This window comes from Micropterus dolomieu, linkage group LG02 (assembly GCF_021292245.1).
Source record: "Micropterus dolomieu isolate WLL.071019.BEF.003 ecotype Adirondacks linkage group LG02, ASM2129224v1, whole genome shotgun sequence".
NCBI classification, from domain to species: Eukaryota; Metazoa; Chordata; class Actinopteri; order Centrarchiformes; family Centrarchidae; genus Micropterus; species Micropterus dolomieu.
In genome coordinates, this window is record NC_060151.1 from 20073284 (window position 1) to 20088978 (window position 15695).

Consider the following 15695-nt stretch of genomic DNA (forward strand, 5'->3'; position numbering starts at 1 on the left):
ATGGAGAGAAATGTGTCTTCATCCCTCAACCCAACCTCTCTCCCAACTGAACTCTCTCTCAATGCCACCGCTGACATCAATGCCACAGTAAAACCCTTCAGTGTGTTTAACGGGTGCGATAATCAGGTAGAGGCCATTCTCTTTGACCTGACCCTGCAGAGCATCAATGTAGTGGTGGGAATCCCTGCCAACTTACTTGTCATTGTAATCCTCATCCACAGTCGCAAAGAGCCTACCACTTCAGACATATTCTTGGGCTGCCTGGCCTTCATGGATGCCTACTTTAGTGCCATGACACCCATCAGCTTCCTTAACCTTTACCATTGGCAGAGCAAGGATGTGTGGTATGCTATTAAGTTCTCCTACGGTGTGAAAGACACCAGTGGACCATTGTTTCTCTCCTGTATCTGCCTAGATCGCTTTGTTGCTGTGCTCTTTCCAATTACGTTTGGGCAGCTTAAACACATCAAGTACAGGTTAAGCCTCTCAGTGCTGGTATTCTGCATCACGTTTGCCTACTCAGGAGCCAAGGTTGTGGGAGGCCTCCCCAACTTCGAGAAGGTGTTCACTGGTGAGATCCTGGCAGCATTTACTTGGATGGTTTTGTGCAATGTGTGCATACTATGGGCCCTGAAGAAGTCCCGTGGCACAGGGAAAGATGAGATGCACCCCATGAAGAAAAAGGCCTTCAAGATGGTGCTCGCTATCCTTTGTATCATTGTATTTAACTACCTGCCACCTGTAGCTCTCTTTCCCTTTGAAGATCACTACACCCCTGATGTGTTTCGCTGCTACGTGCAGCCTGTGGGCTTTGCTTTCCTCAACATCAGCAGCACCATCCAGCCACTTGTTTATCTATCTCGTCTGGAGAAAGTGCCTTTCCTCTTAGACACCTGTGTTAAGAAGTGTTGCACCTGTGTCTATGCGGCGATAAACAAAATTCCACCTGCAGAAAATCCACCTGTTCAGATTTAAGAAGGTTTAATACACAGTGACCCTTGTGGATGCTCAGTTTAACATTTGTCTCTAAAAAAGAGGCATGAGACAAGGAAGTGAATGCTGTGTATAGATTTTTACGTAGAGTGAGGGACACTAATCCTGACAAAATAGAAAGAAAAGAGAAAATTCTATCTTAAAAAATATTCAATAAAGAGTCAACAAGTGTAAAATCATCATTTTAATTTTTCATAAACTAAAAAATGCGTTTAAAGTACTCTCCATTGTAATGTTCTGGACTATAATCCTTCAAAATATAAGTTTGACTTTGGCGCCATCATGTGTGCAGAAGAGACTAATAAACTGTTACCGCACTTTGGACTAATGAATTCTTTCTTTAACTTATCAGATTTATACAATGATGAATGTGTGTGTGTGTGTGTGTGTGTGTGTTTGTGTGTGTGTATGTGTGTGTGTGTGTGTGTGTGTGTGTGTGGTATAAGTGTATGTATGTTTCTTAAAGTGTGTGGGTTAGAAACATAATATTTGAAAAACAACAAAATATTTATATATATATATATATATATATATATATATATATATATATATATATATATATATACATACATATATATGAGGAAAGGGCTTGTTGCACACCAAAACCCACCCAAGTACAATCCTAAAACTTCTTGATATTTATTTAAACATTTTCACCAAATGCAAATGTGCTCTCCCCCTCTTCAACCATAAAGAGCAAGTCATATTTAGCCACTTACATTAGCAATTTATACACCATCCCTGAATATTATACTAACTTAACTCAACAATTGGTTTTAAAAGTAAGAGCACTTCATAATGTAGCATTTTATGCAGCATGACAGAAACAATGATTGGAAGAGCCACCTGCACTACACAGAATAGTTAACTTGGATGAATACTTTGCATGCCCTCTGAGAGAAATTTTACATTATAGGCCGTCAGTACACCAATCACAACTTTTTATTTTTTGGCTCATCCATCAAAACGGGACTGGGATTCTATTTTTATTACCTAATTAACAAAGAATTTATCCAGTTATTGACGCAACATTGTGACAAGTACCTTCTCTGGCACTACTCTCAATGGATGACTGCTCTGTGTATAAAAATATGGAAGTAAAGTTTCAGTGAATGTGTCTGTAAATGCATAAATGAGTGTGTCATCATCAGGGTCAAAAAAAGACACTGTCCCTCTGTTGTAATCCAGCTGCACTTTGACTTGTTTGGGCCTTTTCGTGATTGTCAGTGTGGTGGGTGGCAAGGTCATCGCCCTGAAATCTCCGTCCCTGAAACACAAAGTCCAGAAGCCGTTCTCGGGCCGAGCGGAGATCTCAGCGTCCCTGGGCACAGACAAAGAGGCCACACCCAGGAGCCAATCCTGATTACTTCCTGTTTCCACAACCCAGTGGTGACTTCCTGATCCCAGCGCAGTCATGCCTACAACTTCAGGGCTGATGTGGAAGCGCTCTGGGTTGTCAGGGCAATAGCTTGGCTGCTTTGAATAGCGGAGGGAAGTGAGGTCGTCCGACAGGATGAGGCAGGGATGTGCTGTGTTTCGATCCAAAGTCACAGGAGCTAAAAGACAGGAAAGATTGAGCAATTCTTCTTTTCCAGAATGTGAACCTGAAGAAAATAATAATTTTGCGTACTCACTATAGTCAATATGGTCCAGCATTTTCTCCCAGACTCTATACTTGAGGTTGCCGAGATGCTTTGTCACATCAATCAGTAACCCGGACATGCTGTCTGAACGGAGCTCTATGCTTTTCCCTCTGTGATAACAGCAGATACCTTCCACTGAGAATACGTCAGTCAAAACATCAATGCAAGAAAGAATGTTAATACATAACTTTGTTGACATACCTGTCCTGGGTGTCTTTGAAATTCTGGAAAATGGAAAAGGTCACTGTCAAGCAGGGAAGTTTCTGGGAACAATGATTAAAACAATGATGTATACTGGACTGTACGAACCTTCAACAAGACCATATCATCTTCTTTCAGCTGCTCCTGTATGACTGAGATGGTCTCTGTGAGGGACAGCTCTTCTGCTGAAAGTTCTTTATCCCTATCCCTTATTGCTGCAATCTTCTCGTCTACTTCTTTCTCCACAGCTGCTATTCTGGCTGACTCTTCTTGGTGGAGGACTTCATGGAGCTGCTTGAATTGGCTGTTGATCAATCTCTGTGTTTCCTCCGCTTGACTCTGAGGGAGATTATTGCAAATTCTCTTTATTTTAATTGAACAGATTTTTTATTCAAAACCAAATATCTGTCATCTCATCACAGTTTACCTCAATGTACTTGATCATGTTTGCAGAGGTTGTGTGAATTCTTTCAAGGCTGTCCAGTTTATTTTGCAAGCTCTTGAGAGTTAAAGCAAGTTCATCCTGAAAATCAAACAAACCTCAGTCAGCTGAGATCAGATAACTTAAAAGAATAAACTTTCATGTTTTTGAGTTTTAGGCCTTTTCATAGCTGAAAAATAGCAGTGGGGATTACAATCAGGACAGACTTGTGGGACAGCATTCTACCTTTAGGTGTTATCTTTATTACATAACAGCAGAGTCAGTGTAGTAGGTTGCTTTTACAATGTAGTTGACAAACACAGTGATATATTTATTTTCCTTACCTTGCAGTCCTGCAGTGCCTCCTCTATTGGTAAGCATTCGTGAGTCTTGTGCAGTTTGGAAGATTGACACACCACACAGATGGGCTGTTTGTCAACCAGACAGAAGAGTTTCAACTTCTCCACATGCAGGTTACAGTTACTCTTCTCATCCTCCAGCACTGAACTCTGCCTCCTGACCTGCAAATGAGCTTCACATACATTTTTCAGAGCCAAATTGGAGGGAGCACTGGACTTGGAGACTCTTTTCCTGCATACTGGACACGCACGTAACCATTTGTCCCAACAGCCCTTCAGACAGCTCCTGCAGAAGCTGTGGCTACATGACAGTAAAACAGGGTCCTTAAAGATGTCACAGCATATTGGACATGTAAGATCCTCCTCTGGGATTGACATGATCATTAGTTTGTCATGTACAATATAGTAAATCCACACTTCAAAACAGCACAAGTCCTCAAGCTTTAGGTCCTAAATGATTCCTCTGTTAACAACAAGATGATTTAGCGTGCGTAGTTAAACTTGTCTCCTGAAAGCCTCAGAGCACACTAACTGCCAAACTATTGTTCTTGATGTAGCAAATGCTCTTGGTTTTCCTGTGCATGACTTCTGTGGGAGTAACACATGTAGCTGTGTGAAAAAGTACTGCATGTAGCAGTGCTGAGAAACAGGAAATAAAGCCCTATTGGCCAGTTGTTGGTAACTTGTTGGTAACTTGCTGCATGTTTGGAATGACATCATTTAGGAATGTTTCGGTGTTGACACCCACGTAACAGCCCAAGGCTGCACACTTTTTTTTTAAGATACCTATTGAATCATTAATTCATTGTGCAATTCATTGTGCAATTCACCAGATAAAAAGAATGTACTGTAAATAATATCATGCATCAGTAAATGTAGTGACATTAGAAATTTAGTGTTGCATTGTTGCCCAACACACTTCACAGTAGGTTTTTTATCATTTAGCCGGTGAGTTTTGACCCAGACTGGCTAAACCAGATTTTTACACCAACAGGATTTTATTATACTAACCATATAAGCATGTTAATGTACTGTAGACAAGACAGATTATTGATTGGTTGTGATATGTTTTATGCTATGTATGTGATTTACAGAGTTGGAGTTTGTCTTGATGATTTACACAATAACATGGAATATTTATGCTGCTATGACAATATTTGCTCACATTTTTAGGGTCCAGAGGAAGCTTTTTTCTTCCTTTATGAAAGAAAACTGTAACCCAAGGAAGCCAGAATGTGAAATAGGTGGTAGCCCAAAATAGATCAGGCAACACAGTGAATATCTAATCTGAAGTGGCATTGCATTTACACATGTGGGTGCAGGTTGTTGTTCCAAGTGACAAGTTTTTAGAAGACTGTCTCTCATTCTGAATGTAAAAACCCAAAAACATGTCTGCCTTATGGTAGAGACTAGTGTTCACATATAATATAGGCTTTTTTTCCGTCAGTTAATCAGACATGATAACTTAGAAACAATACATACTTCCCTGCTTTAATGTGGAAACTGGCTGAAGGACTTAAAGGATAGGTTCACGATTTTTCAAGTTTATCTTAAAACAATAGTTTCCTCCTGTTCATACCGACCATTTAGAGATCCCATCCTAGTGCGCTTTGGGGACTGGAGACAAAATCTACATTCCTCATTTTATGCAAAATTGTTTTTCCATGGACAGAGTTTCCCTGATGAGCTGCAGTGGAGAGATTGTTGAGAAAAAAAAATTGTTTTTTTGTTCCCATCACTTGCATTGGACATTAGGAAGAAATCTTTTATTTGGCCAGTATGAACATGACGAATGATCATGACAAGAAAAGCTTGTGTCGATGGGCTCCTATATTATTTTTTAAGACAGACTTTTTGCAAAATTGTAAACCTGTTATTTAATGGACTTTGAATGAAGTTTCGGGACATTTTTTGGCCTTGATGGACAAGTCCATGATGAATTCCCACATTTATGACTTTGCATTTCTTCTAACTTGTTTTGGTTTCTCTTATGCAACCATAAGTATATGTCAGTGTTTTCCCATTTTGATTGTAAAAATTGTCAAGTGTAAAGTATTTTAAAGAAAGTAAAGCACACTTTTGACATCCAGACCCTACATGGCTGCACATCCTGGTTATTTTTTCAATAAGACCTCATGGCGCCGAAAGGTTCTTAATACTTTGTGATAACATCAAGTTGATACTTTTCAGAAGTAGTCTACCAAGTAGGCCTAGTCTTCAAACTCAAGCTAATACATCTTACTTATCCTTTGTTCTTTCAAGCAATGGCTGATTGATGGCAGAATACCTCCATGATTTCATTTTAGTGCGATACACTGTTAAAACTGCAAAACAACAACCTTGAATCTGAAGGGTGTAGCTTTAATAGGACTCTGTGTGTGTGTGTGTGTGTGTGTGTGTGTGTGTGTGTGTGTGTGTGTGCGTTTGGAGGGTATGTGGGTGCACTCAGTCCGTGAGAATGGTGACAATCTTATCGATGACTGATGCAGCTCCTCGCATCCTATCCGCCATTTCCACGGGTCTTGGTCCCTCCCTCTCTCCTCCGCTGTTTGGTTGCCATGGCGATGACGTAAAGTTGCACCACCGATTCAGCCCAGTAGACTGTCTTAGAGGCGGTGCAGAAAATCCCGGACATTAGCCCGCAGGAGCCATCATCCTGTGAATCTCTGCTGTAAATCTCTTCTGCTCAGGTTCCCAATCTCCTGCTCGATCACCATCGTATCCTCAAGTCCAAAATGCGCGAAATTGTGCATTTGCAAGCCGGTCAGTGCGGAAACCAAATCGGAGCAAAGGTATTCTACTGAGTTTTGCTTTTCTCTGTTTTGCGTTCTGGTGATGACTTGTGCAGGCTGCCACGGTGGCGCTGACAGGGGTCGTCCAATACATCCTCCAAGAATTTTCTACAATAAACCCAATACGGTGTCTTGATTGAGGTTTGGTGCAATGATTCAAAATTAACGTCATTAACGATAGCTTATTGATATTTCCTGTAGGGCTTGGACTACATTGGGCTCACGTTTCGTGCACTCGTTGATTTACATGCATGCAACAGACAAAAAAAAATCGCTTTAATAATTGCATGTAAAATTAGCTTTAGACATTTCTGCGTTTTTCTCGAGTTCTGCACGTCATTATATCAACGATTATCTGTAGTAAAATGTAACATTTTGCCACAATAGCAGCAGCCTCCCCTCCCCCTCCACATTTATGACCTATTTTCACCAATATTTTTTTTTCTACACCAATTGATGTTGAAAACAAATATCTTTCTACACCAATTCAAAGGGTATTTACTTATTTTAACACGGACATGTTATCTTTAGTGGTTTAAAGCTTGTTGACCTTTCATACTTTAGTTTGTTCTTATACTATCAAATACTGTTACTTACCAGATTATTACCATCTGTCTGATTACACCAGAGACAGTCTGCATTTCAGACTAATACACTGCACTTTAGACCTGAATTAAAGAGAATTAAACTGTCTTGCAGCTTTGCATGTTTAAAATAGCTTCCTGTAAAGTAGCTATGCTCTTTCAGGGTGTTGGGAATCTGTTATCTACCTACTGTTACCTAAGCATGGTAATTTCTTTATATTGTGTTTTTTCAGTTTTTTTTATTTTTTTTTTTTTTTTACCTTGGGCTAAATTAACATTATGTCTCTACCTACTCTCATTCCACGCTTATTTTTACTCAGTTCTGGGAGGTGATCAGTGATGAGCATGGCATTGATCCCACTGGTACCTACCATGGAGACAGCGATTTGCAGCTAGACCGGATCAGCGTCTATTACAATGAGGCCACAGGTAAGCTACAGATTCAGCTGTAATAGAAGAGAGCAAATTTCATCACTCACCTATCCAGCTCTTCCACTATGCAAATGAATTTATTTTACATAGACGTTTGTGTTTTACAGTAAATGCATCATGCTTAACAAGCTTGTTAAGATTTACAAGGAATAACATTGTTGATCCAACTGACCTGATTTCAGGTGGAAAGTATGTGCCCCGAGCCATCCTGGTGGACCTGGAGCCTGGTACGATGGATTCAGTTAGGTCTGGTCCCTTCGGGCAGATTTTCAGACCTGACAACTTTGTCTTTGGTAAGCTATGTGAATTTAGTGAAGATGCACTCACCTGTTATCACATCAGAAATGAGTGTGTTCATTTTTGAATTGGTCTTCCATGAGAAAACTTTGCCCATTTTTCCTACATCAATGAACTGTGACACTCTTGACTATAGGTCAGAGTGGAGCTGGAAACAACTGGGCCAAGGGCCACTACACTGAGGGAGCCGAGCTGGTGGACTCTGTCCTTGATGTGGTGAGGAAAGAGGCTGAGAGCTGTGACTGCCTCCAGGGCTTCCAGCTCACCCACTCCCTGGGTGGCGGCACTGGCTCCGGCATGGGCACCTTGCTCATCAGCAAGATCCGCGAGGAGTACCCTGACCGCATTATGAACACCTTCAGCGTGGTGCCTTCTCCCAAGGTGTCCGACACTGTGGTGGAACCCTACAACGCCACTCTTTCTGTCCACCAGCTTGTAGAGAACACAGATGAGACTTACTGCATTGACAATGAAGCCCTCTATGATATCTGCTTCCGCACACTTAAACTAACAACCCCCACATATGGAGATCTCAACCATTTGGTGTCCGCCACAATGAGCGGGGTGACCACCTGTCTGCGTTTCCCCGGCCAACTCAACGCTGACCTCCGTAAACTAGCTGTCAACATGGTGCCCTTCCCCCGACTGCATTTCTTCATGCCAGGCTTTGCCCCCCTCACCAGCAGAGGCAGCCAGCAGTATCGCTCCCTGTCTGTGCCCGAGCTCACCCAGCAGATGTTCGATGCCAAGAACATGATGGCTGCCTGTGACCCACGTCACGGCCGCTACCTCACCGTGGCTGCTGTGTTCAGGGGCCGCATGTCCATGAAGGAGGTAGATGAGCAGATGTTGAATGTGCAGAACAAGAACAGCAGCTACTTTGTTGAATGGATCCCGAACAATGTGAAGACCGCCGTCTGTGATATCCCACCCCGTGGCCTCAAAATGGCTGCCACTTTTATCGGCAACAGCACAGCCATCCAGGAGCTGTTCAAGCGCATCTCCGAGCAGTTCACTGCCATGTTCCGCCGTAAGGCCTTCCTCCACTGGTACACTGGTGAGGGCATGGATGAGATGGAGTTCACCGAGGCCGAAAGCAACATGAATGACTTGGTGTCTGAGTACCAGCAATACCAGGATGCCACCGCTGAGGAGGGCGAGTTTGAGGAAGAGGGAGAGGAGGAGGTCGCCTAAAACCTCAGCCTACCCATCTGCCAAACCTCATTTCATGTCACCCATCCCCAAGCTCCATCCCTTTCGTCCCTTTCCATCATGAATTGAATGGTCTGCCAAAAACTGTCAATATATAAATCTTTTTTGTCATACTGTTAGACATTGAAGTTACGTGATGTTAGTGAATTTTTTGGTTGAAATGTTTTTGTGTTGTGAGTGCTCTGAATTATTGGCATCCATACATCTGTTCTGTGGATTTTAACAGTAAAGCCTTGAAATTGGAGTATGATTAAAATTTGATTAAAAGGCCACTTGAACTGCTTCTGAGTTTTTATTGATTTGTTTTAATGTGTACTTAATGTTATTACAGACCGTACTGCACTGCAGTGATGTCCTACAACATGCTGATAACGGAAGTAGTTCTCAACCTGAAAGTCAGGTCCCTTAAGAGGGTCACAACATTATACGCAGGGTCCATATAAAATATGCATTCCAAATATTAAATATAATTTTATTCAAATACCAGTTAGTCTTAGCCTGTAAACCTCTTACCTGTAAGAAAGGGAAATCAATCAATGATTTATCTGTGGTTCAAAGTCATCCAGGTCATAGTTATCCAAAGATGAATGATTAATGAATGAATAACCTTTCTTACAGGTAAGAGGTTTGCAGGCAGTTGAACTCAATACAGCCTGTAAATCATAACATGATGCAAATATGATGACGGTGAAAAGAAGTATGAATGTATTTCATGTTTGTAGTCAGTGAGAAGGCAAGGGTACTAATCTTTTACTGAATATCCAAGTAGTATAGCCTTCTTTTCCATCTAAGACCAGTAAGGAGATGTCCACAAATTGACTGATGCATTAGCATCAATGCAGTCAAGATTGGAGAGAATTCAATGTATAAGCAAAAAACAAAGAAGAAGAAAAAAAGCTATAATACTATGATTACCCAAAATAAATTTTAAATTCTGCCAGTGGTTAGACAGACAGTCAGGGCAGGATATAATAGGAACAGTTAATCTTTGTGAAAATACCCAGCTCCTGTGGATAAGAAAGAAACAAATTATTTTTACCGGTTTACTACAAAATTCCTTTGAAAAGCAGTCTGGGCACCAGCTCTACCTTTTCTATGCTCAGCTGAATTGTAGATGTAGGCTTCTCTAATCAGTGGGATGTCTTGCTGAATATGATGTATTTTTTCTCCAGAACTCTGAGTCAGTAACTGACAATCCAATATTATCAGTGTAGATGATAAAAAATACTTATTTTTTATATGTGTATTCTCTTTATAAATCCTACCTTGATATGTGTTCTAATTTAGGAAAAAGTTAATTTCACTTCAGATCTCAAAATCAAGTGATTTGAGAGGAGCATGTATGTGAAGACCTTACCATACTTTACCAACAACAAGCTCAAACAAGTCCAAACTTCAGTCAGTACCTTACAGTAAGTCAGTTTTATTTATATAACCCTATATCACAAATCACAAATTTGCCTCAAAGGCTTTACAATCTGTACAGTATACGACATCCTCTGTCCTTACACACTCCTTAGACATTTGAATGAAAATGGGAAAAATGGAAGAAAGCTCAGGAAGAGCAGCAGTGGACGGATCCCCCTCCCAGGATGCACAGACATGCAATAGATGTTGTGTACAGAAAAGTCCAACATAAGGAAAAATAGTGTGGATAATCATTATGACTAAATGATAAATAACTTAAATATGAAGAATATGGATCCAGCAGTACATTGAGAAACCTCATGTCGCCAAACACATAGGACCTGAGCCACACAACTGTCTTTCCACCACAGAGACCTGGAGGAGGAAGAGAGAGAGAGATAGAGAGAGGACAACATGCACATAAGGGGGAGAGAGAGTCAAGAGGAGTGGTTGATGAAGATCCAGATCCAAAACATTTGGAATGAACCACCGACAGACAGGAGAGAGGGAGAGGTACCAGGATTTATAAAATACCTGTACATAAACATACAGTTATACACTCTCTACAATTTTTCATTATAGATAGCATTCTCCCCCAGAAAGACTAACATTGGCTTCAGTGTTTTATAGTCTTTATCAGGTAACAACCTGTACAGTCAGGTACTGGTTGTTACAGGAGCTGAACTTTTCACTCTACCAGGACTCCTTATCTGCCGAGCTGTTTTATCATCCTACAGTAAGACAAATACATAGTTTTGGAATTTATCATTTTTCCCCAATGATTTTTTGTACGTGGTTCAAATACATTTTTATCAAATGTTCCCCTGCTTCATACTCACATCTTATTTTGACTGGGATTGCATACGGTGAACATAATCATACCTTTAGTAACATCATGTCATTTTAAGAAAACTTATAAATTAGAACAGGATGTTGAGGATATTCTCAAATATCCTTTCAATATTAGTTTCAATGCTTTTTAAAGTAAACTATTTTACAACAACTTTTGTTATTTATTTGACAAAAGCATACATAAGCATGTGACATTGTAAAACATTATCTGCTTGATTATGATGCACTGCATGATTGATCTCTTGAAATAAAAAAAGTTTTTAAATAATGTGATTTTAAATTAGTTTGATTACTTTAAGGAATATTTGAAATGTAAACAACTGCTCACTTTTACTTGATTTAATATCTCAGTATAACCTCATTTTTAATACACAGCAATCTTTCTCAAATAAAGACTTTTTGCACTGTGATGTTCAATTACATTCATTATTAGACTAAAAAAAAACATCAGGACTCTCAGAGGCAAATGCTTAAGGTAAAAGATCACTATAAATTAAGCCAGTGACAGTATTTCATAATAGACTGAATCAAATCAAGTACATGTATAAACTGTATATTAAGGCAGCTGAAGCAAGAAAAATATCTCTAAACTAAAATTATTAGTGGTGACAAAATACTGTTTCATTTGTGCGGGGAGAAAAAATGCTCAAAACTTTCTTGAAATGTTCAGTTGTTCTTAAAATCCCCTACATCCACACATCCAGGTGCTTTTCTGCCATGTAAGAACCATGCATTCAGGGCTTGTTGAAATGAAAGAGGTAAGTAAAAGCATCAAACTTGGCAACCAGTCCTCTCAAACATAGGAGGATTTTCCTTTCATTGATCGGCTGCAGGGAGAGAGCCTCGTCACACAGGAACGCTACTATGCAAACATTTTGCATCCTGTGTCCTTTTGTACAAACAGCACAAAATCTCAAATTAGTCTTTCCTCCTTTGGTAACTTGAGTGCGTCTGGTGTCGCCACGCTGCTTGCACCAGACTGTTCCTCAGCACTCGGTCTATAGGTCCCTTCGGTCTGTCTCTTCTTTTTCACCACGCAGAGGAGCCAGGCGAGAACAGCCAAGACTATGGCCAGGACACCCAGAATGACCGTAGGGACCACGATAGCTGCAATGTTGGTCCCCTGAAAATGGATGAATACAAGGCAGTGATCAATATGGTGACACCGGATCTTTTCTGATGTCATTTGATGTAAACGTTTTTTCACTTACATTAGTATTATTAGAACTGGTGTCACTTTCAATAGTAGTAGAATTTCCTGTGAAAAGAGCAGAAATGTCAGGAACATTGTAGTAATAATGCAGTCTTATCCTCACTGCTTGTCTGTGTATATACAGACAAGCATGGGTGTCCTACCTCCTGGTAACCTATTGGGGGTGTCCATTAACTAAAAAACTTAACTAATAGTTAACTCATAATTTAGGATTTCTTTGACTAGTTGTTTTAATTAACAAGCGCATGTAAACATGGGGTTTTTTGAGTAACCAGGCTGCTGTATGCTAGCACATGTATCCAACTTCTGCTGTAAATATTCTCAGAGTAATCTGGTTGAATTTAAGTATTTTGAAATTGGTTGGCTGACAACCAGACAACCAGCAGAGACTTCAGATTTTCTTGTTTTCAGTCTTAATGTTAAACTAAGCTAATCGGCTGCTGGCTTCAGCTACATATTTAAGATATGACATCAATCTTCTCATCAAAAAAATTAAATAAGCATATTTATCAAAATGTCGATGCACGTAAACAGTCACTGAGAAACAATCTATACATAGATGACTGCAGGCATTAAGTGAGATGTGACTTTCACTCCAATGACTAATAACCGAAAGATCAAAGCTGATAAGACAAAAACACAAATATGTTTAAGTGACTTAATATTTTTTAGTGAGTAACAGGAAGCATCTTTAAACCTACTATGACATTTAAAACTGTGCAATTTATTGGCATCAAAGTTAAAAATATTTTTAAATGCAGTGCTGACATTATTAAGTAGAAAAGAGGAACCACCACCACCAGCACAGCAGAAGTTGCTTTTAGCTGTACGCACACCAGGGCAACAAATGCAAAACACAGCATACCATTTATCCCACCAGTCTACTGCTGTTGTTTCCAGCCACTTTATCCATGACCTGCCATGTGACTACTTAGGGACGTCATGAAACTACATAGTAACTACTTGACCAGGAGTGTCAATGAGGAGGAGGAGGAGAGGCTCAGGAATGCATAGTGTACTGCGGCTATACAGTCAGCTGAGTGCGCACAGCACACTTGTTTGAAATATGTGGGGGGGGGGAAATATTGTCACATCTATTATTGATTTGTTTGTTTGTGTTAATTACTACGAATGTACCCAGAACCACTTTAATGAGAAGGATTTTTTTTTAGCAAACTTAAACCTTCCTCTACCATTTTCAGAGTCAATCATTCACTAGGGCAAATAGTAAACTTTGCAAGGACACAAGTCCAACTTGATAACAAAAAGGGTTACAGGAGGGGGCAGCCATGCTCGAAAAAGAAAACAGAATGTATTGTGAAACTGAATTCTTTTGTATGTGCAATTATTATCATATTTATCTTTATATAGCTCAAATAGCAGTGTGTTTCTAAATTCATTTCTTAGTCCAATGTTTTCACAACAAGCTGACAAGCCCCTGCACGTTTCAGATTCAGTTGGAATGTCCCTTATGTTGTTGTTGTTTTTTTCATTGCAGGATTTAATGGTGTGTGTGTGTGTGTGTGTATGGTGTCAAAAGGATGGTTTATTTGTGTGGGAGTTTTGAAGATGACATGAAGGCATGGTTACTGACTCACCCCACACTGGATTACTGCTCAGTACCAGCAGTAAAACACTCCCAACCACAACTCCAGGTATGGCCTGCACATCCGGACGCGCTGCCATCCCCACCCGTGACAAGCAGGGTCTAGTGTGGGCAGACCGGGACTTTGGGGCATCAGCTCGGGTCCATTTCATTAGCTCCAACATTCACTGTATGGATTTAACGCCACCCCTTGAACAGCTGAAGACAAATTATTGTCAGGAATGTAAGGACCAATCTATGACAAATGCTGAGTTCATTTTGACACTTATAGACTCCTTTAATATGAGGTTTAGTCAAGAAGCTAACAACCATGCAACCACTGACACATGAGTCACAATTTCAGCCTGATGTTGAATCACCATCAAACCTGCTCAGACTACAGGCAAAAAATAATAACCTGTTTATAGCACACGTAGGCCTATAAAAGAATAAAGACAACAGTTAAATCTTATTCGCAACAATATTATATTTAGCCTACTACTAATAAAGAAGACAGTAGGCCTATGTTGTTATAAAGTTAATTTTCCACAGGTTGTGTGTTAGACACGTAACCTTCAGGCTGTTTGCAGGTGATCGAAGCAAAACGGGAAACATTGAGCAGGTTGATTCCTCATGAACCATAGCCTATTGCTTCCGCCTCACCTTTGTCGAAAATGAAACTGCAACAAATGGTTTAGTCCAATGAAATGCACAGGTAACATCTGAAGACAAAAAAAGGTTTCGCCTACTGTGCTACTAAATACTTGTATTGGTCCAGTTGGCTTCCAGACTACATCCTGAACTGCACTACCCTACAACTTGGTGTTTTATGTAAAGCAGTTTTTTCCCCCAGTCTAACCTACTCCTCAATTCGCCATTGGTCACATGGTTCAGTTTCGTGTTACATTACCTGAGCGCAGTTATCCACCTGCAGCAGAGCGGACAGATCCTCCATTGTACAAAGTCGAAGAAAAACGCAGTTTACTGAAGCAAAGCAGGCTCGGTTTCTCCTGTTGTCATTTCTAAAATAACACCGCAAAATAACTTTTATATTATCAACAAATAACCCTGATTACTTTTTTGTCACATTATGCCTATTTGCCGTCTGATACTTGATTTAAACTCAACTTTTTTGAATAGGCCTAAGCTATGATAGCAGGCTGCTCTCACTTGCTCCAACCTGCTGGAATACAATGTTTGACTGTGTTCCTGTACAGCTCTTACCTAGCAACCTGGCTGGCCGATGGTGGTGTTAGTGGCATGAAATAGCGCCTCCATCAGGTTTCATGTTACCCAACACGAGACAGGATATCAACATTCCTGAGATATTTTAAGGATGAATTCGGCTGCCAGCTGGTCCAGTGGGCTCTAATCCTCACCTAATCTCCCCTTCTCAGACTCAGAGGGGCAAAGAAAATGTGGTCTGCTTTAGGCCTAATGTGTGGTGGTCAAATAGTTTTCATTTGGACAGTGTGTGAGAGCAGCGAGGCGTTTTTGAAAAGCAGAGACGTGCTATGGAAAATTACAGCTGTGAGTCTGATGAGTTTTGTGTGTGGTTTTGTTTAACCATTTTATACCATATTTCAGTAATGTGTGATTTACAGTAGGCTAATGTTTGAGAGTAGACACAGTCAGACAGACAAAGTTAACTAATTACCCTAATTTAAAAAACTAATAGGGTAACACAATACTAATATATAAAAT

At 40.2% G+C, this 15695-nt stretch overlaps 4 protein-coding genes across 5 annotated transcripts; 2 read left to right on the forward strand and 2 right to left on the reverse strand.

The window, feature by feature from the left end:
- On the forward strand, positions 1–975 carry LOC123967226 (G-protein coupled receptor 183). Its single transcript, XM_046043280.1, has one exon. The coding sequence runs from the start codon at positions 1–3 to the stop codon at positions 973–975; it is 975 nt and encodes a 324-aa protein (XP_045899236.1).
- Positions 976–1162: 187 nt separating this feature from the next.
- LOC123967502 (nuclear factor 7, ovary) lies at positions 1163–4194 on the reverse strand. The gene is made up of 6 exons (XM_046043616.1): positions 3603–4194; positions 3265–3360; positions 2946–3176; positions 2838–2860; positions 2628–2746; positions 1163–2549 (listed from the first exon to the last, which is right to left on the reverse strand). Exons 1-6 carry the CDS (start codon positions 3999–4001, stop codon positions 2011–2013), a joined length of 1407 nt encoding a protein of 468 aa, XP_045899572.1. The 5' UTR covers positions 4002–4194; the 3' UTR covers positions 1163–2010.
- Positions 4195–6167: 1973 nt separating this feature from the next.
- Positions 6168–9217, forward strand: tubb4bl (tubulin, beta 4B class IVb-like). The gene is made up of 4 exons (XM_046039783.1): positions 6168–6409; positions 7314–7422; positions 7608–7718; positions 7859–9217. Exons 1-4 carry the CDS (start codon positions 6353–6355, stop codon positions 8914–8916), a joined length of 1335 nt encoding a protein of 444 aa, XP_045895739.1. The 5' UTR covers positions 6168–6352; the 3' UTR covers positions 8917–9217.
- A 1626-nt stretch (positions 9218–10843) lies between these two features.
- Positions 10844–15186, reverse strand: crb3a (crumbs homolog 3a). Of its 2 annotated transcripts, none has more exons than XM_046042770.1 (4): positions 14902–15186; positions 14005–14210; positions 12405–12451; positions 10844–12316 (listed from the first exon to the last, which is right to left on the reverse strand). In XM_046042770.1, the coding sequence occupies exons 2-4, from the start codon at positions 14174–14176 to the stop codon at positions 12107–12109; spliced, it is 429 nt and encodes a 142-aa protein (XP_045898726.1). In that variant the 5' UTR covers positions 14177–14210; positions 14902–15186; the 3' UTR covers positions 10844–12106. The 2 variants fall into 2 exon arrangements, with proteins under 2 accessions (XP_045898726.1, XP_045898733.1); XM_046042777.1 differs by lacking the exon at positions 14902–15186 and adding an exon at positions 14655–14845.
- Positions 15187–15695: the final 509 nt, after the last annotated feature.